At 36.4% G+C, this 27,246-nt stretch overlaps 1 protein-coding gene across 6 annotated transcripts; it reads right to left on the reverse strand.

Moving 5' to 3' along the window:
- Window positions 1-1,440: 1,440 nt before the first annotated feature.
- LOC140772066 (callose synthase 3-like) lies at window positions 1,441-23,282 on the reverse strand. Of its 6 annotated transcripts, none has more exons than XM_073113985.1 (44): window positions 23,120-23,282; window positions 22,928-23,016; window positions 22,623-22,821; window positions 22,055-22,155; window positions 21,843-21,967; window positions 21,658-21,751; window positions 21,460-21,570; window positions 21,253-21,369; window positions 21,005-21,097; window positions 20,817-20,908; window positions 20,479-20,605; window positions 16,594-16,731; window positions 16,446-16,522; window positions 16,273-16,363; window positions 13,998-14,120; window positions 13,779-13,893; window positions 12,681-13,015; window positions 12,544-12,596; window positions 12,410-12,470; window positions 11,446-11,527; window positions 11,325-11,374; window positions 11,149-11,235; window positions 10,750-10,884; window positions 10,529-10,626; window positions 10,362-10,446; window positions 10,063-10,223; window positions 9,793-9,916; window positions 9,614-9,711; window positions 8,203-8,332; window positions 7,736-7,887; window positions 7,148-7,257; window positions 6,922-7,047; window positions 6,772-6,840; window positions 6,485-6,668; window positions 6,113-6,260; window positions 5,441-5,560; window positions 5,244-5,362; window positions 5,019-5,102; window positions 3,853-3,965; window positions 3,527-3,756; window positions 2,639-3,436; window positions 2,467-2,517; window positions 2,101-2,286; window positions 1,441-1,989 (listed from the first exon to the last, which is right to left on the reverse strand). In XM_073113985.1, exons 3-44 carry the CDS (start codon window positions 22,807-22,809, stop codon window positions 1,741-1,743), a joined length of 5,829 nt encoding a protein of 1,942 aa, XP_072970086.1. In that variant the 5' UTR covers window positions 22,810-22,821; window positions 22,928-23,016; window positions 23,120-23,282; the 3' UTR covers window positions 1,441-1,740. The 6 variants fall into 6 exon arrangements, with proteins under 6 accessions (XP_072970086.1, XP_072970055.1, XP_072970068.1 ...); XM_073113954.1 differs by having other exon boundaries at window positions 22,623-22,835; XM_073113967.1 differs by having other exon boundaries at window positions 22,623-22,867.
- Between the last annotated feature and the right edge of the window lie 3,964 nt (window positions 23,283-27,246).

Raw genomic sequence — 27,246 nt, forward strand, 5'->3', positions numbered from 1 at the left:
TAAACCACCCCAAAGTTATCTCCTGAACGCCTGTAACTGGGATGGGATCCCAATAACATTATCCTTCTCTTTTCAAAAAAAGTGTTTTACCTGGCAGTGCTTCAGATGGGCAATACATAGATTTGCAGCTGTTAGATGGGGGTGATTTCTTTGGAGGGATAATGACTATCTCATTGATTTGATTCCCCAACCATTTCTGCTGAAACCGAAATTAATGGAACTCGGTTGGCCCCCTACCTTTCAAATCAGCTGCATGAGACAAGTTAGCAGTAGATGGGAATTTACTGCACTTAAAAGAGATATTTTAAGGCCTGTTTGGTTGTTGTTAAGCATCTAAGCCGAAAGCTTCCATCAGTATTTACAAGTATTTATTCCATGGGTGGAGGACTGGAGGTTCCACCTTACCCAGATTTTTCGTCCAGATTTGCCTCTTTCATTTGATTTGTTTTCCAATGTAATCCTGAGCAAGCCTAACTGGATTTTCTGATCAACATTTGGGATGGGGGAGCGTGAAGCCCCAAAGTACACACACGTTGTTTCTCTCTCCTTCCATTGTCCAAAGACCATCCATAGAAATCGTCCCAAATCAATCAAGTTGCCCTCATTGGGATCTTCTTTTCATATCTATATATCTCGTTTTCTAAAGTAAAGAAGGATCTAACAGTTTAATATACTTATAAATATATAATAGTAACACTAAAAACTTAAGTGCTATAACTCACTAACTAATTCAATAGGTGATTATTTATTTTTTAATTATAATTTATGAAAATAGCATTTCTTTTTTGTTTGTATGTACTTTTAAAGTTAATATTTGCATGTATACCATTCTAAAAATCTCTTATTTGCATAAATAAATATATATATAACAAGTTTTTTTCCATGTAAACCCTCCAAATTTTATATTTACGTATATACCCTATTAAATTTCATACATAAATATTCATATTATTTTTTATAATTATATTATCTTAGTAATTTATCAACCAAAAATATATAAGAATATTAACTGAGAGTAACATATCTATATCAGAATAAAAGCATTTATAACTTTTTATAGTTAACTTATGAAAGTTTAACAAAATTCTCTCTTAAATTATTATTTTTAATTACTTACATATATCTGCCATAAATTTAATATTTAATTTAAACAAAAATTTGATAATATATAGAGATTTGAATTCTATCTCCTATAGGGGAAGAAAATCTAATTTAAATTGAACTTTACATCATTGCCTAATTATATCTATCACATCAAAAAATATCTAAATGGTAAAAAAGACGCGCCACCTTAGAGTTAGGCGCACCTAATCTTTTTGAAGGACTGGTATATACCCACTTTCTACGTAATGTGGTTAGAACCTGTACCTCAAAATGTATAAAAACTGACTATTATAACCACATTTTAAATTTTAGAAAGGTGTTGAAGTATTAGCCACATTTTAAACATCGAAATTTCTTTAAATAAAATTCCCGAATCCACTCGAATCATCTGATTTGAGGATTCCAAACAGGGTGTTTTGGCTGAATGGATCGGTCTCATAATACATTTCTAAATTAACGAGTACAAAAGACATGTAGAATGGGAAAATTTCCCTACTAGGAGAGAAGGAAACAAGGGAAACTGAGCGCAACCCAAACCATGATTATATGTGCTAATATATACATGACCTCATAAAAATTGGCATATAAATTAAAGCCAATCAACATACCAAAAAGGGGGGAATGGAGGAGGCTGAACTACTCCTTGTTGCTAGATGATCGATCTTTCTTCTGCCCACCAAGGATACGAGAAATCTGCAAACCTCTACTGAAGGCCTGATTAAATAGCATTCTTGTTTGGAACTCCGAAACAAACGGGAACCAAGCCAAAAAGGCAATCGGCACAAACAGGAGAAGACCCAGGATGATTTCGTAGCCTCTCGCTAGCGCCTTGACTGAACCCCAGATTCCAGCCTTTTCAACAAGAGGCTTACAAGCTTGTGCAATCTGAAAAAGGCGACGCTCATAGTTTTGAGTGGTGAAATCAAGTCAAACTAAACTACAGCAGAATTAAAAGATCACACTTAAAAAGCATATTTGTCCAACAATTGAACTCACCAGAAGCAATCCCCATCCAGTTGGCATGAAAGCAAGGATGCAAACGAACATGTCTAGCACCGTCATCCGAGGGATGGCTATTAATATAATTATAATGGAAAGAAATGTCATAAATATCAGACCCTTTATCAGCCGAAAAACAAGCTGGTAGTGTGCGCTGAATCTCTGTCTACCAGAAGATATCATCTGGGAAGGATGGAATACCAATAAGAGAAAACCACAAATATAATTTTAAGACATTATATAAAAAATTATCAGATAGAACAGAATCAACAAATACTCTAAAACTAATATTATTGCAATCCCAGCAAGCATAATGTATTAATTGAGATGATTTATACTGGATTGCATGGAACGTTGACCGACCTTCATGACACCCAATATCAGCAAGATCACAAGCCACGATGCACCATAAACCTGAAAACGAGCAAGAAGGATCACACAGTGAGATGCACTCATTTTACTGCACATGCTTTAAAAGAAGTCATGACAGACAAAAGCCAGAATGCATTGTAGATGAGTTGGAAGAAATAAATACCAGTACGCTTTGAGTCTTCTTTGTTATATTCAAGTGGTAGACAAGTCCATATTGGTAGATGAAAAAACGTAATGCGAGTAATATTTCAAGAATGATCCCACGTTTCCCTGAATGCTTAAGATGTTCCTGCTCCTTTTCCCACCATGATTCCCAACTTTTATCTTGTGACACGCCAATACCCCCACGGTTGCTGATCCACTTATTCCAATCAGTCCAATCATCAACAATTTTTTGCCACTCAAATCCTGAAGGATTGAATAGAAACGGAGCAAAAAGCCAGGTGCCCACCATAAACCACATGGAAACAGTGATAAAGATGTATGCAACAGCCCCTCTGTATGACTGACCAAAGATCTCATATACAATAAGCAAAATCAACAGTTCTAAGCCCTTAACAAAATGACTCCGAGAATAGAGCCTATAGTTGTCAGCAAATTTTGCATGAAAGACAACAAATCCACGACCTGTAGCTCTATATTCTGCACCTCCGTGAAGCAATGTCCTTCCATAATAATGTGTCTTGGTTCCAAGAGAAAATGTAAAGAAAACTGACGCCAACTGTAGTTGCATAAGTATAAATTCACTTAATGCAGTTCGGAAGCCTCTTTCTAAACCTATTTCCATCATCATAGGCAATGCCATCAAGAAACCTAGTTGAACAAAAGACTGGGAAGCAAGTGCAACCTGAAGAGGCTCGTTATGTATGAACCTTTTTCCAGTTGCAAGTGTCTCATCAAGCCCACTAAGAACGAGATATAGGCGCCCATATAGGAAAACATATACTGTCAAGACCGTCAACTGCCAAAGAAAAGAAAACCAGTTTTAAGTTCAAGGCATGGGTTAGCTAAATACATGTCAAATTCCAGGGAAAAAGCATGCATGTCATACCATAGTACTGAAGTAGAAACCCACGGTGGTAAAGTAACAGGACAACATCCTAAAGAAATCAAAACGGTGTCCAAGCCTATAGATGTCGCGACTCAAAGTCTGCTCGCCATTTCCATTTGCTATCTTAGCTTCAAATAGTGAGATTTGGTTAAGACCCACATCTCTTCCCTTGCCAATTTGCATGTATTCATGATGAGTGACATTGCCTTCACGTAGTGTGGAATTGAAACCTGTCACACAAAAGGGACAAGAGAACAAAATATATTCTGGGACAAGGCAACAAATTCCAAACAAGAGCAAGCTATTGTATCTACAGACTTAATTACCTGCAAATATGTCCTCACTCAAATTGATAATCTTCGAAGCTTTGCTTACGCCACCCCTTGTTAGGTGGAATAGTCTATCAAAGACATCAGGATGGCCATAATGAAATCGAACCCTGTAAATAGCAATGAGAATATGAAACTGCAACTAGATGATGCAAAATATCAACAATAGGAAAAAAAGGCATAACCCAAGTAAATAACAAATGCACTAGAAACCACCACCACCGAACATGTCTTAAGAATCTTTTACAAGTGAGCTTGCCCACGGCCCAAAAACAGAAAATCATAACATATGTCAAGTATCAGGTGGGTAATCAAAGTCATTGATCATGAAATAATTCTGCTGTACATATTTTGAAGTACATAAGGGCATTTCTAATCCACATATAAACTAAGTTATTCATTTTCTTATCAGGAAAAAAACAATTTTATAATATTCTCATATCAAGTTGAGATTAATATTAAAACTTCTCTCATTTGGGCAAGACAGTTAAAATTACAGTTTAGGAGTATATTGCACGAGGAGTCTTTGAGAGTATCAAGATATGGAAATGATGATATGAAAAAAGCGTAAGTAATGCTCATTTTGATAATTAGATGGGTTAATATATTAGAGAAGCAAGAAAACTGAACAAGTCAATTACAACGATAGCCGTGCCGTTAAAAAAGGAGAGAAAAAGGTAAAGGAATACTCGCCGTCACCGGAGCTCGCATTGGGTGCCCTAACCAGAGAGAGAGAGAGAGAGAGAGTGAGTGAGGGCCACTTGATCTTTCTTCCTCCCTCGGACTAGGGCATCCAACACGAGCTCAGGCGACGACGAGCAGCAATCGGCAATCCGCAAGCTCAATGAGAGGTCGATGGCATGCAGCGAAACTATTAAGAGGGGTGTCATGCGGCACCCCTCGTGCCACATGTGCCGGTATGCCGTCGGCACCATCCATAGTCAATTGCATAAAAAGGTTGGAAACTTGAAAGTACAAGTTGCAAGATTCAACAGTTAGTGGACTCACGACATGATTCCATATATCCATATGATATAACATTAAAAGGCATGTAAACAAACCATGTACTACAAAAGCAACTTCTACATATTATGTTTCTTCGCATGGCATTTATGGCACCAAGGTAATTCCACCAATATTTTATTTAAACTATGACGACTCACCTTAAAGGATTGGCAAGTACACGTTGTCCAATAGTTACAAAACTGGTCTCCTGATTTGACATAAACCATGCAAGAGATGAAACACTGCACAAGATATCAGATAAAAGTCATCTGCACAATTCATAAGAAACGAACTTAACAGACACAACTTGGCTACAGAGAAAGCTAAACCACCTAGCTCGCCAACTCTTGGTAAGGGAGCACATGAGCATTTAGAGCACCTACCTCCCAGTAAATATATTTTCCCTAACACCAAGTATTGATGGATATCTGACACCGTCATGTTTCTTAAGAAACTCTTGCAATAAATTTCTCATTTTGAAGGCCTCCTCCATGTAATGCTCCTATAGTATTTTGCATCAGATAAGGAAGGGTGAATATAAATATTATATCACAAAAGCAGAAGCAAGAAAATCCTCTACCTGGTTCATGTCTATGGTCTGCAAGCCTTCACCTCTGGTGAAAATAATAGCATGATTTTGATTCTCAGGCTTCCCTTCACCCAAAATGGCTGGGCCTGGAAGCTTTATCCGATAAATCACCTAGGTAAGGAAATTCAAAAGGTCAAGAAAGTTCCTTTGATACTCCAAACTCCCACAGAAAAGTCATAAGATAAACCAAATGTCTGAATAGAATATTGGAATATATATATATATATATATATATATATATATATATATATATATATATATATATAAGAATATGCTTGCAATATTGGCAACATTTCGGAACACCACCTCCTTCATCATCGGGAACATGCTGAAACATGACACCTAAGTGAACAATTTTGAGCCTTGAACCATAGCCTAATGAGATCATACTAAGATGTGCACAACTTCAGACCTAAACAACAATTATACGTAAAAAACTTTAGGTCACCAAAACTATGTGTCAAGAATTACGCAACTGTTCCGTTAACAAAAAAAACAGTTACTCTTTTATATCATGTATATCCTTTTACTGTTTTTGATGGCAATAAACATCTCTAAATATGACAGGTCACTAATATTGTAGTTTATCCTCTTTTTCTGAAGATGGTGCTAGTGACTGAAAAGAGCAGCAAACTAGTTCACTAAAAGAAGAAAAATACTCACCTGGTCAAGGTTTTGCACTGCTTCATTAGAATCATTGGTCAAAGCAGCCTTTACTAATGCAGAATAGTAAACCTTCTCTATCTTTTTAGTTCTATCTTTGCTGGGTTCTTCAACTTCATCAATATAAGCAACACGAAGAGAAGGATATCTGCAAAACATTGTTGGTATGATTATTAATTCCTTATCATACAGTAATGATGGACTATCCTAATAAAGTATCTACCTGGTAGTTAATTCTTGAGTATAAATGCATGTATGACTAATCTAATGGCTGTGCGAGCTACATGAAATAAGCTCCCATGTGACTAAATGGGTGCACAATCTAGCTGATTTCGTAGCAAATAGAACAAGTTTCAGATAAAACCAGTTTACGTTGTCATGAGCTTCAGTATATCCTGTGCACGATGATCGCCGGAACGTTTCTGAATACCATATTGCTGGCATGAGACAACATATGTGAACTTCATATCAGCAACAGCTTGGCATTGTGCCCACAAAGATCTCCCAACTTTTTCTTCAGATGTTAATTCAGCTGCTCTATAACCTTCCATAAGATCTGAAGGAAAACAACAAGAAAAATACACTTGAAAAAGTCGCAAAAAAGAAGAAGAAAGCAACTAATTCTGAAGTAAACCACTGATAGTTCATTAGTTGGTTACCATCATCTTTTGCCATATCAAGAAAAGCCTGAAGTTCCAAAGCTTTCCGATAATACATCATACCTCTGACTGGAAGCAGAAAAAAGTGAAAAATAGGAAAAGTCAAAAACAAGAAAAGTGAATACCCACACTAAGAATCAGATAAAATACCAGTTCTTGTCAACGTCTGCCCCCTATATGATGCCCATAGACGGAGTTCCTCTTCTAATTCTTCACTACGACGAAGCTCTTCTTCTGTCTTGCATTCTACCCGCTCAAGGAAATTGGTCCATTCATCTATAAGAGCAGCACATGATAGGTGAGTTTCAGGCACATAGGTAAAGACTGCCAATGAAACCACATAATTAATATCAATCTATTCAGGACATGAAAAGACCTGGATAAATTTTCTGCAAATAGAAAAGGATGGAAACTCCATCCTCATTCTGCTCCTCCAGACCTTGCAATGAAAAGAGAACATCCTCCTTGTAGTATGGGGTCAAGACCCTGCAGCAAAGAAGTTATTCCAACTCATCAAATATAAAATACAATTTGGAAATTAGAAAGAGAATGACAATCCAGGAGATACTATACAAGATCATGATATAAGACTTCAAAACTTAATCAGTACTATTTGCTAAATAGGGAAGAAAAAGAGGACCATAAGATATATTACTCAGCAGTCGGCACTCTAGGAATACAGCGGACCACGAGATCATCAAACTTTAGAAAAAAAAGATACTGCTAAAACAAAGTTCAAATCTTCCAATTGTCTTTTGTTATATCTTTTTTCACAGCTTGATAGCACGGAAGCAACGAGGTGACCTTGTTTAACGAGATACATAAGAAGCCAAAGTATGTACTGTTTTTGGAACAAACAAGGAGGCAAAGAATAAACAAACATACTACTCACGCTAAGGGTGCGGGTGCAAATCCAGGAAATAACAAAGTTGAAAAGAAAATTTGCAAGCATGAAGCAACTTACGAGAATGATAACATGTTACGGACTTTGGGAGCGTTGGGCATGTCCATAAACAAAGAGTTTGAAAAGAAAGATATACGTCTTCTGGCATCCAGGTTGGATGGAACATCCATTGCAGATTCCTTTACAGTGAGAAGCAAATAGAGCCTTTTGATCTGAAATGAAGTACAATCAACCAAGCAATTGAGCAATATAATGGCATATTACTAACTAGCCTTCTATATTTTCTTCAATCTATACATGTACATGAACATTTTTACTGCACAGTGTAAACGAGATTTAAGCCTAAAATACAAGTGCAGCGGTCCTGAAAAACTAAATTTAAAAACTAAAAACTGTTTAATGTGATCTACAAATTGGAAAGTTTTACAGCCACGTATGTAAACTCTCCAGTCATATTCTCTGTGCATTTTAATTATTCATAATAGGGAGTATAGAAAAGTACAAGACTACAAGGAGCTAGTGACTACCTTTTCAGTCCAAGCAGCTGTTTCTTGCACAGGAAATTTGATAGCTCGTGCGAATAACTGATACTGTTGGTCTAACGGTGTTATTCCCTCACTCCTTCTATATGATGCGCCATGCATAGAATCCAGAAGACTGCAAAGATTGTGGAAAAAAACAACCTTTCAATCATGGAGTAACATTAGACTATTTTCTACTCTTTCCTCCACTGAACTTAAAGAAATTCAATGCAAGATTAAATATAATGTATATGATAACTGCAAGTTTGCAACTATGGAAAGGTAAAAATAATTACAATATAGCTTTAAATTACAGTCCAGGTGAGGTTTCTTCTAATCACCTTCCATTCATAAGGTGTGAATTGTGGAACCAAAATCCAATATGGAGGATCAAGAAATTTAGAGTTAGACCTATGCAGCTATGCTGTATGAATCCAAAGGTCTGGCAATTTGGAACTAGATCTAATGGAAAAGGATGCCTCCAATTTCCAAAATTGAGTACAATATGCCTGTTAAGCCTACACATGTGCCTGTCCTGTCATTCCCATGCATGCACATATACTCATGCACCTTACCCTAATATGTGTACAAGCTACTGGAGACCTGAAACCAGTGGATAAACTCCAAAACCTACAAGAAATATGTAACACAACACTGAGGCACTTTATGCCTTCTAAAACCCTTAGATGATACGTTAGGTTGGAAGAGTGATTTTCAGCACTTTATGGTTTCATCCATGTTTTTAAGTCTATTTTTCTCAAATACCTTTGGAAGAAAATTTTAAGACAATAAAACTTTAATGTTACCATTTTCTGACATTTTACAAAAGAAAACATGGTAACCAATATGAAGGTTTAAAACCATCAAATAATCTATTAATTTAATAGATCTAGAATGGAAAACACTGCATCAGTGTATGCCATGTTGTAACAGGTTATAGCAGTGGACTGACAGGAGACACGTGAAAATGTTGACCAGAATATGAGTATATGACACAAGCTGCGCCACTGACAAGACAATGCTTGCTTCTAACTATGTACTACAGATTTTCCCCATAAACTAACTAAACATGTAAGTTATAGCTACCAAGAACATCACCTGCAATTGTACTCTATTATTATATCTTGTTAGACAAGCCAACAGAAGATCAACATTTTCATTCACGGAACTGAATTATGAGTTGACTAAATGGATAACCCATTCAAATCCATTACCCTACAGGGGACAGAAGTTTCTTTGTTTTTCTTATTGTTAAATCACCACAAGTGCACACCTCCTAGTGGAACTAACAACTTCAGACTTTACTCGTGACTATCTGAACAAATGCAAAATTGAGCTTTGCAGCTAAAATATTAACATATGAGGCAAACAGGCAAAGGTGTAAAAGAAAAGAAAAATAACAATTCATGTTTCTCACCCAGGGAGTTGTTCATCCATTATATCCCTTGTCACCACCTCAAGCATGTCTTGGAAAAGAATGATAACTTGACCTGTATCTTCCTCCTTATTACCCATCTACAGTAACATATAATAGAATGAGGTAATATACTGGTCAATATTGAAAGGAGAACTAAAAGGGCTATTTAAAATTTGTACCAGTAACACAATTAACTCAACAAACTTGTTGTAAAGAACCGGGAGAGCCCTCATGTTCAGGTCCCTTATCAGGGTGTCCTGTTTTATATGCACATCTACTTGCTCAAAAATCTTATTTATGACCCTGAGAAAGAAATCACAAATGATTAAAGCTAAAAAATTGCACGAAAATTGTTGGAAATTTTCCAATAAGTAAAAGAGTGGGGTAAAAATAGCTAGAATTAAAATAAAAAATGACCTAACAAAAGAAGAACAGAATTAACAACTTACTCATTCTCACGAGAACCATAAACTAAACTATTTATGATATTCTTAAATGACAAATAGCACTCTCGAATAGAAGAGAGCATATAACGATCTGAATATATCCTTTTCTTCAGTTCACGATCTTTTCCATCGCTATCTTTTGCCATATCCAGTGCTATTGGGATCTAGTAATCAAGTCATGGCACAATCATGTGAGCTCAGTAAGCAGATATTAAATTGACACTAGAAAATGCAGACGTATAAGAAGTGTAAGAACCACAGGGGAAAACATGCATAGAGAGAAGTAATGTGGCAGGATGGACCTTGCTAGCAAGTAAGAATGGAGGCCACTGGATGATATCCAAATCACGATCTGCTGAGTACGGAACAAGCAACAAGTCCTTTTCTCTACACTCAATTGAGCATTGCTATAATCTATTAAGTTCGAAATGAAAAACAAAAAATAGAATATGCAACCTCAATAATATACCTGTTACTTATTAGATCTTCATCCCGGAAACTAGTGATAATATTATTCCATATTTGAGCAAACCTTGCTGCCTCCTTCTCTTTGTCACTAGCAGGTGGCTGTAAAACAATCAGGAGTAACTTGTTAGGAGATTGACACCAAAGTTCAAACTACTGTCATCTAGTAAGAAGATAGACAGGTTTCAGTAGTAAACAGATACTAGGCATAGGGCAGATCCAAACCTCAGTAATTTTGCTAGATAAAGAAGCCCGCAATCCCTTCCTTCTTGCTTCAGACTTCTCAATTGGAATCAAACGAGCATTGAAGGCACGAGGCAAAGATCCAAATCGGGATCTTAACATTCCTAAAGTGCGGATCTGGTCATGGCATATAAAATGCATCAGTACACTTTGGTTGCTACAAAATAAAGAAGCATAACAGATCTAGAGTTTACAGTAATAAAAGTTTAGTGGTCTGACTTGACAAATATTTATCGTCACTAATGCAAGCAACAAGATATAATAAATGCATGGTTTAATATAGTGAATACAGTAGAAGTTTACGAAGTTAAATATATGATATGTATTGGTTAGTCTAGTATATTTAACAAAGAACAAACAGAACAGTGTCGCTCCACCCACCTCACCAAGACGACGACAAGCCCCATAAATACCACCAACTAATGTTGAGAAAATTGCATACCAAATCTGGGTATCCATGAAATAAACCTAGAACCATCCAATTAGCAGAATTAACAAGAATTCCAAAGAAAGAAGAAGGATAAGCTTGCACGATAGTGCATGAAAAGAGCACATACAAACATAATTGGAGCCCACAGAGTAACCACAACTCCAATATTGTTGTTGGCTGCAAGTGAGGAATAACCAGATAGTTAAATTTAAGAACATACAGAATTAAATTCTAACTCGAGTTTATACCTTTCGGAAAAAATTCATGCCATTTATAAGTTCCAATGGATTCCCTCATGATATCCTTTGTTGGCTGAACAAGAGGCTTGATCTGCATCAAGAAATTCGGTATGCAAATTATCAGAAATAACCAAATACCATGAAACTTCCAAAAGAGGAACAACACTGATATTTACAAAATAGAAAATGTAACAACCTAATGATGGGAATGCAAATTTAGAGATTAAGATTTTTTCAAGGAAACACAAATAGGGCAGTTTTTTTCTTGCACGAAGTATCTGCATAAAGAAATTCTGTCGGCAGACTTACCCATGAGTCGTTCAAATCAATTAACACATGAGGAAGTTTACATACAAAGAGAATTTAATGAGCCTAAATGCTAAACTTAAAGTTCTCCATAACATCCCAAATGTTTAGCTTTCTTTGTACTGGTTTGAATTGTAACTCTAAAGATGTCTCTAGAGTGAACAAACAAACATGGAGTTTCTGTCTAGATATATTCAAGTTCTTTGTTCTACCACTAATCTTGTAAAAGAATGTCATTTGTGAGGAAATATTGTCTTTTTGGGTTGGGCAGGAGCACAAAAAGATTAAAGGCTAACTCACTCAGGTGAGTGTAAGGAATGTATAAAGTCATCCCTAGACAGAGAGAAAGACATAGGGCAAACCCCCCTCCCAAAAAGTAGAATTCCTATAGGATCTCACCAGATTGGCTGACAAATAATCCTTAGCCTTCTATTTGCAAAGGAAAAAACCTACAATTGAAATTTGAATGAACAAAAAGGAATCATTTCCACTAAATAACCCTTTAAAATAGATTACCTCTATCTAGCTAAAGGTTCAAAATGAGTCTTCTTTCAGTTTAGAATAAACAGCCAGTTTTTTCCATTTTCTATATTTTTCAGAGGCAAAAAATTTCACCTGTACAGTTCTAATAACCATCAACCACATCAAGAAAGGAATGTAAATGTACCTCAATGTAGTAACTGAATGCCAACTTTGTTGCCAGAAGAAGAACCCAAAACAAGGTATACCTAATATAACGGCAGTTGATTAGTATTAAGAACAAAACTGAAAGGGCTGCGATGAATAACGAGTATTACTTACTTGAAGAGGGAGAATGCTCCCTCATGCATTCCTCTTCCGACATAAAGACGAGGCTGCCAATATGTAAAGTAGTCAAAACAGAAGTGCTAAATTGCCAGTGTAACTTTTGCAATCTTAAAATTAGGTTATAACATTACCTGAGACCACCACATCATTAGTGTTATGATCTTAAAGTTCGATCTTTCAAGAAATCGTCTGAGGAATGGAAATAGAAATAGTAAAGCAGCAAGCATATTCGGTGACAAATATATGGCCACAGCCAAAATGTAAAGTGCCGGCTGATGCTGGCCATCACCAAGCCAACTTTTGATTGTTCTTGCTAGACCAGTAGGGTTTTCCCATGTGTAGGCATAAGTGACAGGTAGAATTATAACCCATGCAACAGCTGAGAAGACCTTTAGAATATATCTCAGCTTAACCGCAAAAGACATACTTCTTCTTGCTTTCCAGCTTAAAATTATATCAAGTATAGCTGCAGTAGTATATTGTCATATAAAAAAGGAAGATGTATATCAATAAAATGAAAAAAAAAATATGATATTACTTCAGTCCATAATATGTTAAAAAGCTATTTTTGCCTTATTTTATCAAGCGAAAAAAAGAGGCAATTTTCAATCCAATCAAGGAACCATTCAGGAAGACAAATTCACAGTGAAATAAGAACTGCTCACAAAGAGTTTAAGGTGAACACAGAGAACTGGATACATGGCAAGGTTTTCAATCAGCAACTAAGATAGTGACTTACTAACAAAAGCTTAACTTCATATTGTAACTGGATGTAAGAAGAACCAGAATCTCACAAGCTAAAGCCTACTAAACTTGGTATAAAGAGTCAAAGTATTTTTCCTTCCTCTAACACAGATGTTGGCAGTTGGCACTATGTAGGGACTGTAGCTTGTACATCACATTAAGGTGCGGTTATTTATATTTTTTTTATTCGGGTATAATTTGGAAGAAAGACCATAATAGCATGCCTACTACCTTGCAGGTTATCAGTTCAACCAAGTAGCCAACTTCTTTTTATTAGTCATCTAGTTTCCTTTTATGGAAAAGCTCATTGTTATAGATCCAAGGTAACAATGGCAAGATATTAGCATATATATGCATAACTAGGTCCTAAAAAAATGTATGCAACTTTTTTATGAGAACAATAACACAGGATCAAGTACAAAGAACCACCAAAAAGAACTGGAAATTTAGATTTAAAGTTATACAGAAACTTCTACCAAACTCACCTTGCACTAACTTCAGTATAGCAGCAGTTATAAACACACTCAAAACCTTTTTAAATACTCCCGGATCAAAGATGTCACTCGGTGATCCACCATTCCAAGCAATTATAATCATAGCCTAACAACAAAAGAAAACAATAACCACCAAACGAGAAACAAGAAGAAAAAAGGAGGGGGGAGGTGGGGGTGTGAACAGGATAAAATGGTAGAAGATAAATTAACCTGCAAGCTTAAAATAAAAAAGCCCCACATCCTATCAAAACTTCGAAAAATGTGCCAGAATGAGCGTATCTCAACAAAATTTATCTTTCCAATCCGCCGCTCACCATCAGCTACCTTGTTCTCCTGAATTAGGTATTCAATTAAAATAAGGACACAAAAAGAAAACAAATGCATATCATTTATTATAATAAATGCAAACCAGTTTCACCAGAAATAAAAACATAGAACAATTTGGCAGATCAATTGATTGGACTTTGCGACAATAAAGTTGAAGCGACCTCAGTGGAGAAAGCATTCCTTGTGAAAATAGAAAGATATAATCATACAGTAATCTAGTCAACAAAATAAGAAAGAATCCTTCATCATTCTCTTAAATCATGACAAGACTATATGATCCACCTTCTTCCCATTGTCGCAAATTTAAACTACAGGCCTTACCATTTTCACATGACACATTCTGAGACTTTAAGATATCAAGAAATATTCATATCTGGATCATGTACTTGTGCCATTTCAATTATTTCCAAGGCACAAAAAACTAACAAAACCTTTAGCCAGAAGTAACATAAAGCCAGTATATTTGAAGTTTAGAAAATATTGATGTACTAGAATTAGGACTGCATGCCACCCATGTATAAGACTGATGAGTACAGGTTACGAAAATACAGTAAAATAGTATAAACCATACATAACACAAAAATAGTAATGAATAGTTAACTGTTGATTTAGACCCCATATGGATCTAATTCAAATTTTTTTTCCTATTATAAATTAAGGAACACTATTCTAAATTTATAACCAAGCATCAAAATGTTCCTGCTCCAGATTAGAAACACTATTCAGCCAAATTACATATTATATCATGTATAAACTCAATTACAATTTTTACCCTTAATTTGACTAAAGTTATTTTGAAAAAATTCTCCTCTCCCTTACCACCCACCCATCTCACTCCACATACCAAAAGTTTCTGCTCAATTTTCCACCTATCTCCTCTGTCTCCTTCCACTCAGTGCACACATAGAGAATCGTAATATGCAGTCATTGCATACATAGAGAATATTAATATGTAATCGTTGCATATATAGAAAATGTTAAGATGAGCCATCGTATAAATAGAGAATGTTATTTGTCTCCATTGCATACACAGAGAATTTAATTGACCTCAATTTCATCCATAGAGAATGTTAATTGTCTCCATTGCATACATAGAAATTGTCAATATGTAGTCAATGCATACACAGATAATGGTCATACATAGAGAAAGATAATGCACATATGGATGCATGCATTGCAGACATAGAGAATAATACTACATCTGTTTATTGTATGTTGGTTTTGTTCATCTGTACCATCAATCTACTTTATGTCATATCAAAGAAAATTTTTGTAAACTCATAAAGGACAAGAAAAAAATTACTTCTTGTTTATACTTTTACATCAACATTATATCACAACAAATATAGTTCTTACACCACTATTTTAGCTTATAACCAAACATCAAATTACTCTACTCAAGATAAGAGTTACAATTTAAGAGTAAAAAATCTAGAATAGTTACTCTAGATTTTCTCTTAATCGCAAACCAAACAGGGCTAAGAAAGTAAAGAAGAAATAAAAGGACAAAAGTTGAGCAAGTAGGCCTCAAAACATGTATCTATCACCTAAATGAGAACCATATTCAGTAGACAAATGAATTTCCAATGAACTGAAGCCCACAAAACTAATTAAGACTGGAAGGTGTCTTCAAAATGGCTAAAGAAATTTTTGTTTTTCAACCAACAGATGAATTTTTGTCAGCCGATCTGATATGATAATTTTTTCTTAAGAATAATGTCCCAAATAGGATTCCACCACCAATGGACCTTTAATAGGCAATCCTACTAATTCTTTAGATCAGAGTAATCCTAATCATCAATTTATCCAAAGTCTTTTTTGGTTAAAAGATGATAGATTAACCAACCAATTGACAATTGTTTCAAACAACTTGTATCCACTGATTGGGTACTTGACTTCAAACAAATTCGTTCTGCGCACAAATAAATTCAAGCATGAACAGACTCAAATAAGCTAAAAGAATTCTCTGCCCTGAACAGACAAAAAAGTTATTCAGCACAATAAAGCTCATAGTATACAAATATAAAGAGCATCTTAGTGCATGAGGCTCTTGCCATTTGCCAACATGAGGTCTACGGACGGCAACTCAAATAAACAATTTTGTTGATTTGCCTGTCAAATAACATGAAGAGCTATTCAAGCAAAACTATTTACTCACTCCGTTTGGTTCACGACGAGAATCTGTAGCCTCACAAAAGAAATCAGCGTCAGCTCTCATGGGCCAGCCTAAGCGAAAGCAATCAACTGACCTGCAACGGTGCAAAACATTTACATAATACTTTAACAAACAAAGCTAAATCTATTCACAGTTAACTAAATGCCTTTTTTTACCAAAAATATTCATTCAAATCATCATAGTTCCTCCAATGTGAATGCTTTGATATCATTCTCTTGCTCCTCTCGGCTTCCTACAGTGCAAACATGTACAACCTGATCAAGCATGAACAGGAGCAATATGATGAACTAACAGATATTATACCTTTTCAATAACTTTGTAAATGGGAGTGACAACTTTCTTGAGGAAGGCTTCTTCATCACCACCATATGCTGGCTTTATATTCTCACCGGTCATGGGACTTACATTCCCCGCAAGCATACCGTAGAGTTCAAATGCCATCTAGCAAATAGAAATCAAATAAGCAAAACAACTCTAAAACATCAAGCTGAAGTAAGCACAGTAAAGTTGCATAAAAGGGAACTCATAATCATGAGCAGCACATTTTAGCTAGAAAAGTAACAAGGGTTTTGCAGACTAACTGTCCAATAGTAAAACTAGTTCAACCCACAAAAGATCATCTAGAAGCAAATTGTTGATAATAGAAAACCTCCTCTACAGACTACAGACTAGATTCTGCTCTTGGTCCGTTCCGATTAAGAATGTATCGGGAGTTCAATCGATCTAGACTTCAATTTTTATGGTAGTTGGCTAGGGTAAGCGTATAATATGAAATTGGTGGCAGACTTGGGCGTATGAGTAGTCTAAATCAATGAGAAAGACAAGAAGAACGTGTCGGTGGTGGTTTGGGGAAAGGATGTAGTTAGGGCAGATTGTATAGATGATGATAACTTAGTAAAGCAAAAAATGGGATGACGGAGAAGTTGAATCATTCCTAAGAGCCAAGGGGGCCAATCAAACAAGGAGGAAGGAAGCAATGGCGTCTCTAGATCAAAGCTAGATTAGACAAAACTTAGAGTTAAGAAAGAGAGAGAAATAAGATAAAAACTAATAATACACAAAAAATCAATGCATGATGCGATTCAGACCAGGTCGGATCACCATATTGGACTCGATGGATCAAGTCTAGTTATCTTATTTATTATGTTTATGTGGTTTAGTCAAAATCTTAGTAGGTTAGGAATTTATTTAATTAACTAAATCAAAATCTACGCAGTTTCAGTAAAATATTTGTAAGATATTCTACAAACGTCAAAATAAAGTCAAACCAGTTGGAGAAAGTTGGCAATTTTCTCATCTGTAACTTTCATATTTGGAGTTTTTGTTGATTCAGTATCTATCTACAATAACATGAAGGTATATATCCGAGAAGATAAGAAAGACTGGTTCGTTAAATTTGTTTATGACTTTTTGATTTAATCTCTATAAATAGGGTCTAATGGCTTCTATCTTAATAATGCTTAGAATGAAAGATTAATTGGTTTTTGTCTTTACATCTCTCTCAACTAGGTCGTCGACCTCTACATCTCCCTCCTCCCTCTTCACCAACCAGCGCCACCTTTTCTGTTGGCAAGGTTTTGTCTAACTTCTAATCTCCCTCTTCCACCCATCCCCCTAGTCCCGTAAGGTAGACCTACTTTTCCCCCTTCATCTCTCTATCTTAATCGTCTCTACCTCCCGTACAATTTTTAAATTTACCGTTACCACAGTTGTAGGTCAATCATAGCCTTCAACCATCTATCACATCCATATCCGCAAGCCACCACCACTATCATCTATTGCCGAGCCACTTCCATTGACTACTCGACCTCCACTCCATCATCAACTCCATCCTATACCTAAGAATCCGTGCCTCCACCCACAGATCCCTCATCCTATGTAGGCCTAATCTCGAAGGTCTGACCCTCCGATCTTTGTCTACCTTTTCGAAAATATCTTCCGATCTACACATCCGATTTAGTGAAATTAGATTTATGGAAAAAGTTCTCTCTCAGGGCTACCTCATATCAAAATTTTACGTTGATCTAACAGCTAGATCCTCCGAAATCTCTTAAAACTTCCGTACAAATTCTGTCCAGAATCAGTTGTTTCAACACCTATTTATAGGCTAACCCACGTCCTAAAACAATTAAAGAGTCTCAAAGCATAAAAAACACGTAAAGAAATCAAGTTTGAATCAAATTCGTCGTTGGGCGCATGAAGGGCGAACGTCTGTGATGGCCTTTTGCTCTTAGATTTCAAACACTTGAGAATGGTGGTTTAGATTGATTTTTGGTATGTATTAACCCACCATGCTTCTCTCACCTTGCCCTCAAAGTATAAAGTTAGAAAAACAATTCATGATATTCGTCTCGAACTCCATATCGCCTCATTCATCTTGCTGCACGTGTTTGGCTCAAGCCCACCATCCTCACGCTATATAGCAGCACCACACCACCGTTCTATTGAAACGTTATCCACATGCTACTAAAATGAAAGGTTACCAATCCTAGACTTTGAAGCCATTGAGTACCTAGAACAACATCAGCTCTTCGTATGGTAAAAGGATACAAGTCCACCATCAAATTATGGCCTCTCTACTGGGCGATGTAAATTATTCATCTTTAACCTTGTGCCATCGCCGAATGCCACTTCAATCTCGATAATAGGTTCCACCTTTAACCCAATTTTCTCCATTAATCTCTTATCTTAAAAGTATGTGTACTCTCTGAATTGATGAGGATATGTACACAATGGCTTCGGACTAAGTCATCTACTCGAAGTGTCCTTGGTGTGATGGTTCCCAAGTACACACGCATAGAAAGTTTGGCTTACACTTCTTCCACGTACCCTTCTATTATCTCCTCTGGTCTCTCCTCATCTCTCTCATCATCATCATCATCTATCTTCTCATGTCCATCAATTAACATTACGCTTCCCGTTGCTTTAGCCCTATGACCAAGTAAAATCGTTCGTCGCAACAAAAAGACACTTTTTGCTCATCTCTCCTTCACCTGGGCCATTGTTACAAACAGTAGGTCTAACGCCTCCTCTCACATCCGTTGAGATCCGTAAGAGTGATCGCCATCCGAATTGTATCATCGTCCAGGTCTGCTCTAGGGTGGTCGTGGCCCATTCTATAGTGGTTTCTCCTCCTTTCTACCTCATCTCAATGTGGTACAAGGTCCAGCTCCTCAAGCCAATAGTCCTCTTCATCGAAATTCTCAAAACTGACCCGGTTCTCACGTCTGTAGTTGACCGGTTCTTGAAAACAATTGTTTGTTGCCCTAGCCATACCTGGACGGGGCAGCAAGGGTTTCATATTCTGGGTTGGAGGTATTTGAGTCTTGAGGGGCCGATGGTGGGGCAGAAACAATCGAATTCGACATTAAAAGCCTCGGTTATGGTGTAGTCAAATTGGATAGTCCAGTTGCGATTAAGTCCAGCTCCTTCGCATTTCTTTGTGATATGATTAACAGTTGTCTCATCATGATCTCCATCGCCATTGGAGGGATTTCGGTGTGGCTTGGGGATATCAGAGTATCCTCCAATCGCCCACCAATTAAATCTTGGTTTGCAATAGTTGTGTCACCCTTCATGCAAATCGTTTCTTACATATTCTTTCTCGATCTTGTGTTCACCATTGCTAAAGATCTAAAGTGGTCCAAGGTTCACCAGGCTCTAATACGACTTGGTACGTTCCGATTAAGAATGTATTGGGGGTTCAATCGATTTAGATTAAATTATAGATTTTATGGTAGTTAGGCTGGAAGGGACCATAGAATATGAAATCGATGATGAATTTGGGTGTGTGAGTAGTCTAAATCGATGAAAAAAATGATAGGAATGCACCGGTGGTAGTTTGGGTGAATGTAGTAGTTTAACAAACAAAACTTGTTAACATTACTAAGCAAATATGATCGTCAACATTTGTAACATACTAAAACTTCAATTAGACTTTTCAGTCGTATTTTCATCAAACAAAATTACAGATCTACAAGAGTTATTTCTACCTCCACTTATCAATAATATATAGACAACAAACTATGGATTTAAAATTTGGTCAAATTTCGAATAAACAACTAATGATACAATTAAAAAATAGTACAAGTATCTAGGCTATTATTTTGACATGCACAAAATCATAGGCCAACACACTAAAAGTTTGAAGATGCAGAGAAAGAAAAGGGCTAGGTTTAGGCTGCATACATGATGATAGATGTAGCAAAGGCATTCTGGCATGAATCTCAAGTTCGCTGCCTCACCCCAAATGAGCAGATAAAGACCCATATAGAGAAGCTTACGTTGTTGCACTTCCTGCTGGATAGTTGGCAGCCTATAATTTAAGCAATTCACTTTTTAAGTAAAATGAGGAATCTTAAGAACAACATGTAATTGTAATTGCTAGCGTAACAAAAAAAAAAGACTAAGAAATAAATGCCGTAGTGCTAAAAAGAGTACAAAAGGAAAAAAAAAATGGATACATGTACAAGATAAGCATCAACCATCTCTATACTACCGTAAGTTTTCATATTTGAGATCCTCACCATAGACTACTTTTGCGGTTCAAGTATTTGCACCACTTTTTATAGTTCTTAAAGAGTTTCTTCATCACGTCAGTTAGTGCACGATCATCCAACTGAAATGGAAAAATTGTGATGAGAACCGATGGAACAAAGAACAAAGCACCATTATGCTTTCCAGTACGATGATTAACATGGATGAGAAAAGAAACCTTTGGCTGTTGATCTGGCTTTGGAAACTGGCGTATGTGAACATTTGCAAGCAACAGTATCAGATGCTCTCTTTGATTAGACACATTATCTTTCTGCAAAGATTAAGAGAATTTTATTCTATTTAATAATGTTGTCAAAGGGACATAAAATTTGTTATATTGATCCTAACAAAGCCCATAAATAGGGTACTACCACAAGAATAATGTAATACTGGAGACTGAAAGATAGGCCTATTTTGATGGTTTACCTGAAACCCAAACATAGCCTGAAGCCAATCAAGAAGGTCCAAGTTGGTCTTTTTCTCAGGGTCCTTAGGCCATGGTAAGCCCCTGGTATTTCGGAGGGCAAAAACGGCAGCTCGAATCTAATAAAAAAAAGTATTTGAATAGGCCCTTTTACCTAATGAGCAAACCTTTCATAAATATAGGAAGCGGCAAGTTATGGCGAAAGTAACCTCAGGATATTGCATGATAGCCTGATTTGCACTGTCAGGATCAAGAGGGAGGATATTGTAAGGGACATAAATTTTGGTCTTCTCCTGTACTTTCGTATGTGTTTCCAGTACCTGAATAAGTAAATAAATGTAGATAAGGCATAAAGTTTCTTGAAAATCAGACCTATAGATACATTACAAAAAGTTGTCACTACTAACCGACTGATCAACTTCAAGAGATTGCGTCTGATTGACAGCTTTCAAAACCTCAAACAAAACGGCAGCAGTTTGGTATGCCTTGGTTAGTTGAGCACTGAATTCAACACAGACCATATATAAAAGCAATGTCATCTATAATCAACCGATTGTCTACTGCCAAAGAGCAAACTCCAGGATTTACTCACCGATCAGCTTTATCGGCAGCATTTTGAAGAGCTTGAATATACTGCTTATAATAGTGTTGATAGTAGCTCTGCATTTCTCGAGAATCACTCTGTTTAACCCTTCCTTTTAAAGTTGGATCATTCTCCTAATAAGAGGAAAATTCAAAATTAAAACAAATACCTATATATAGTGATAATGCAACTCACCAACACCGAAGTACAAGGAACATTACCCTTTCTAGCCTTTGCAGAAGTGCAGTTTTAAATTGGCGAACACCACGACCACTTGAAATAGGGTCCAGCCGATGAGCTTTTTCAAAAGCATAGAAACGACCTGTGTTCCATCGACAAAGATGATGCTTCTCAAAAGTAACCCAATGCCAGCGAAAGCGTCACTTATAAAATCATTTAAAGATTTACTTAATGGAACTACTATGTGCTACTGATTAGCACAAGAGCAATAAGCAATGTTATAAAGGACTGCACGACATGAATTGACATTGAGATGAGGCATACTGATTACTGAACTTGTGCTAAGAGGTAGAATTCAAGAAGGGCGAAAAAAAAATTAACAGATGGTGTATTTGAATAATACAAAAGGTCAATAGGAGCTATAGGTTCACATACTATAACCTACCAAATCCCCTCCTCCTCAAAGAAGAAATTAAAAATCTAAGAGAAGGAAAGGTAAACTGTAAAATAACACCATGCAAGTGAAACCAACGATAAGAACACAAGAGAATAGCTCAAATCATCCAATAATTAAGACGATAGCGAGAGGTTCCCATGGATGAGACTTACAGAGGTAAGCAACACGAGCGTTTTTGGGCTCAACCTCGTTGGCCACACGAAGGATGGGGGCTATCTCGTTGAGGGATGAAGGGACCACCTCACTGTCAAAAATCGTCTCCCCGAGATTCCCCGCCGTCTGCGTCCGGATAAGCCGCCGGGGCCCCTGCTGCTCCGGGCCCCTTCTAGAAGAAGACATCTCTTGCCCGACCTTACCAAGTTCACCTAGCGATTAAGAGCATAACAGCAACCAACCCCTAATTGAACCGATTTAGAGCAATATATAAAGGAAGGGAAAAAGAAAAAGGAAGAAATACCTTTTCTTTTAACTCTACTGCAGCAATTCGAGATATCCGAGCCTTGTTAGCGAACTCATCAAAATCACCAAGAGAGCTCCAACGCGAGGCTACATCAGTGATCAAAACCCTAGTGATTCAGTCCGAAACAGCAATCAAAACCCTAACGGCAGCCATTTGAACCAACAAACCGGGAGGAATGAGGGGAATTACCTGGGGTCGGAGCACTACAAGTGGCAGCTTGAATAGAGGGGTCGTAGAGGAGGAAGAGAAAGAAAACCCTAGCTCAAATAGAAGTGGAGAGGAATTAATAGGGTGAGGAGGAGGAAGAAGGACGCATGATGAGGACTGTGCTGCCACTTAAAGCAACGTCTTGGGAGAGCGACGCCAGAGCTAAAAAGAAATGGTGACGAAGCCAACAGAACGCCAGAAGTGGGGTCTCTCGCCGCGCGGCGAGTGAGCCGACCTGCTTTTGACCAAATAAATGGGTGAGGCGTTGGGGTTTATTACGTAATTGCCACCGACCGCTGGATTAGTACCGATCTATTTATAATCGGATTCGTTTGACCGCCTGTGATTCATCGCCGGTCTATTTGCATTGATAAGGATCAAGTACTGGACCAGAAAAACTTTGCAATTTGGCACAACATTGCCCACATATTTCAATAACAACTTGCGTTCTAGTGGATTTAAATAATTTTGTGATTAAGACCCCCAGCTATTTACAATTTGACTCTCTTTTTTCTGTATAATTTTCATATATCAACTTATTCTAAAATACAACTGTCTAAAATTACTATTATAAAATCCAAACTTATTCAAGAAAAGTATTTTATTAAGAAAATTTTAGGAGTGGATATAAAGTCGAGGTGTTAATTACGAAAAAACTAAACTACAGGGTGTTATTTAAAAATCCCCCACGTCCTCTATTATTCTAACGGGGGAAGAAGACCGGGAAGGAGAACCGACGTCGGAACGGAGGGGCAATCTTGTAAAACTGAGAAAATCGTGCCGCAATCGTGGAGCACCCCTCGAGGGCATTGTCGTCAAGATTTGAATTCAAAAGAGGCCAAATAAAGAAAAGTTTAAATTTTTTGCGTGAATTGTCCGCGTACTTTTCGAGTAGATGGGAGGAGTAACCCGTTCTGTACAACGGACAAAATTAATTTGCCTTGCGGCTGCCCACCCTGGTGAAATGACGAGATCACCCACTTGCGTGGACGGAAATTACCGGTGCCTTTTGTGGTCATTCTACGAGGAGGTTAGTGTTGTTATTTTGGAGAAGTGTGGTGGTATTTGTGTTGCGCCTCTCTGGTGAATATTTAATGTCAGCCTTTGTAAAGGAACCTTTACCATCTGGCCTGGGACCCGCAAATGCGCCATTGCGGACACTGCACTCTCAGTCGCATTCTCACGTTAATTCCTTTTTATATACAATCATCCGCTTAAATATATTCTGGGCATCTTTACATAAAATTTTGAATTTAAAATATCTGAATAATTAACTAGTTTGAATGTTACATTTTTTATATGATCATGGCACTGAAGGAGCTCCTTCCATTGAGCTAAAGCTTGCAAAGACAGGTGAACTTGAGTGCGGCTAGATGTAGACGATAATGTTACCGAAATCGGTGGCATTCTGTTATTTATAAGCTTATCTTGATCGAACAAAAATGATATATCGTACTATTATGGCATTCTATGGAGTTCATGGAGAAGCAGGAACAAACTCATTTTCAGACGACTTTAAGACAGACTTCTTCTTGGATTCCCTTGATTGTTCTCACCTCTTCTCCCTTGGACAAGCTCCCAGAGTTTTCCATCTAGGTTGGAGACTAAGTGAGCTAGTCGAATGCTGCATGGAAAGGTACTAACGGCGGAGGAATTGAATTGGTTTTAGTAATGAATCCCTCTAACTATCATATATACAAAGTCATCCTCTTGGAGCACTGCAGCAATGCCATTCACAGTGAAGCTTTAGCCCTCTCGAAGCTACTCAAGAAAGCTAAGAAGCTTAAGATTGTGAAGAAAGCTTAGTTATTCTCGTATTGTTAGAAGCTGGTATGTATAATAATGGGTTCTAGCCAAGTCAAAGTTAAGTGAGCAGTCAAACCCATAGTAAATCAATGCTATAGCTAACAGCTTAGTCTTTTGCTTTCGCTAAGAAAGTATGTGCGGAGGGGGTCAATCCCCTCCCCGATTTCTATTATAATTTGTCTTCAGTCTAAATAAATAGGTCGGTTGATTTCCCTTTCTAAGAAAATAAGACATCAGTGAAATTGGTGATGATGTGAGAACGATGGTGCCGGCATCACACTCAGTACAAAAGGTGAGGTAGGTGAGATGGACAATAGCAAGATACAACACCATGAAGAGGACTGCAGATAAGATGGATGACAACAAGATGAGAGACTGAAGAGGACAATAAAATGGACTACAATGTAGGAGAAAAAGAAAGATAATATACACATAAGAGAAAAGAGGATAAAAGGGAGGGAGAAATAGAGACTAAACCAATGATAATTTTACTTAGACTCTTTAAATTATTATTATTTTTTATATATACTTTCTGATTTTTTTCATTATCCACGTACACCTCTTAAATTAAGAAAAATATTCCTATCTCTTTAAACTAACAACAAAATGTAATTATACAAACCTCCAAATTAAAAAAAAAAAGATCAAGAGGTGTACATGGTAAAAATAAAATAAAAAAATATAGAAAATAATAATAATTTAGAAAATTTAAGTGAAATCATTTAAAAATGAAAAAACAAGAGGGGAGAAAATTTATACTTTCCCGAGCAGGTCGGGGAACAGAGAGAGATGGTAAAAATTATTCCAAAAAAATGAAGAAAATTCAGAGTCTTTGACCAAAATAACCTTATTTTAATTTATTTTTATTAAAATAAAATACTCCTCAAATTTATTATTAAATGAAGTATAATTTACTATATTCATAATAAAAATACTAAACTAATTAATATTTTATCTGATTCTAAAACGTCGAATTGATCAGCATTATATATATATATATAATTTTAATTTAATATTTCAACGGTTAAGAAAAAAAATTATCTGCAAACAAAAACTCGAAACTAAATGCTAATTAATTTAACGTTTTTATTACGACTATAATAATAAATTATACCTATTTGATAGTAATTTATTTCGGTAAAAAGAAAATAAAAATTCTAATTCGGTCAAAACTCAGAAAATTCAACTGAACCCACTGGATCGCTCTGGCAGCGCCCATGACCTTTGTCCTCTTTGTCTAAACGTGCACTTGGATTCCCAGCCTAATGCGTAGTGGTGGGGATACTAAATTATGTTCTAAAGTATTTTTCAGTCCTTAGTTTGGTTTTATATTTTATAGTCACGTCACTGCACTAAGGGTCTAAGGTTAGTTCCAAGATCTGGGGCTATAGAAAAGCATTAGCAACATCGTTAATAGTATTCCTATTGGTTTATTTGGAGCTAACATGTGAATTATTAAATTAGGCCATATGCCTACAGATGATCTTTTTTCACTCAGTAGTACATTATCCAGCTGAGTAGTGACGGTGACAACCTCAAATTAACTTTATTTTATTAGACACGGATCAAATTGTAATTATTAAAACTTTCATCTAACGCACTAACAATGATTCTTTGACGTTAATATTTTCTGCGTTCCTTTTGTCTTCACTAAATATTTATATTTGAAGTACATAAACGTAAAAAAATTACACCAAACCATTAAAAATATATTATAAGATATTAATTTTGTTAAGATACTCACTGGAACTATGCTCCTAGCTTTTATTTTACTGTCGTAATGCTAAGTTTTATTACGTGGAATAGAAAAGGAGCTCAGATCTCTCATTTTATCTCAAAATATTGGATAAGGGAGAAAATGAGGTAAGAGTAGAAGAAGGCTTTTTGGGCCCAGTGAAAACGAACTCAGCTATTGGGCCGGGCTCCGGCTCAGTTTTTTGGTCTGGGCTGGGCTGAGCTGCTTTTGTGAGTCAATTTGTATCCTAGAGCCCAATACGCATTGAGGTGCCCCCTTTTTATCTATAATATTTTCGTGGTTAAATATATTTTAATCTCTGTATTTATACCTAAAATTAATTTATCCTTTATACTTTAAAAAGTCTTAGATCAATTCTTACACTTATGACTAAAGTAAGATCGTTAGTTTTTCTATTAAATTTAACTAAATAATATGGCTATTTTAGTAATTTGCTGCGTTATATTAAATTATGTATTTCTTTTCTAATAAACACGATAGAGATATTTTAGTTATTTTAACATTATTTAGTTAAATTTAATAAAAAAACTAATAATTTTAGTTTAAT

This window comes from Typha angustifolia, chromosome 2, assembly GCF_048772165.1.
Source record: "Typha angustifolia cultivar Huaian chromosome 2, ASM4877216v1, whole genome shotgun sequence".
NCBI lineage: Eukaryota > Viridiplantae > Streptophyta > Magnoliopsida > Poales > Typhaceae > Typha > Typha angustifolia.

Bases quoted from the DNA above. Each gene is read 5' to 3' on its own strand.
- LOC140772066 (XM_073113985.1), bottom strand. From the start codon at position 22,809: ATGTCTTCTTCTAGAAGGGGCCCGGAGCAGCAGGGGCCCCGGCGGCTT. The intron at 16,523-16,593 runs GTATAATATCTG...TTTGCACTGTAG, and splicing joins TTTACAAAGTTATTGAAAAG to GAAGCCGAGAGGAGCAAGAG. The intron at 10,885-11,148 runs GTGGGTGGAGCG...TGCCATGACCAG, and splicing joins CTTGTCGTCGTCTTGGTGAG to ATCCGCACTTTAGGAATGTT.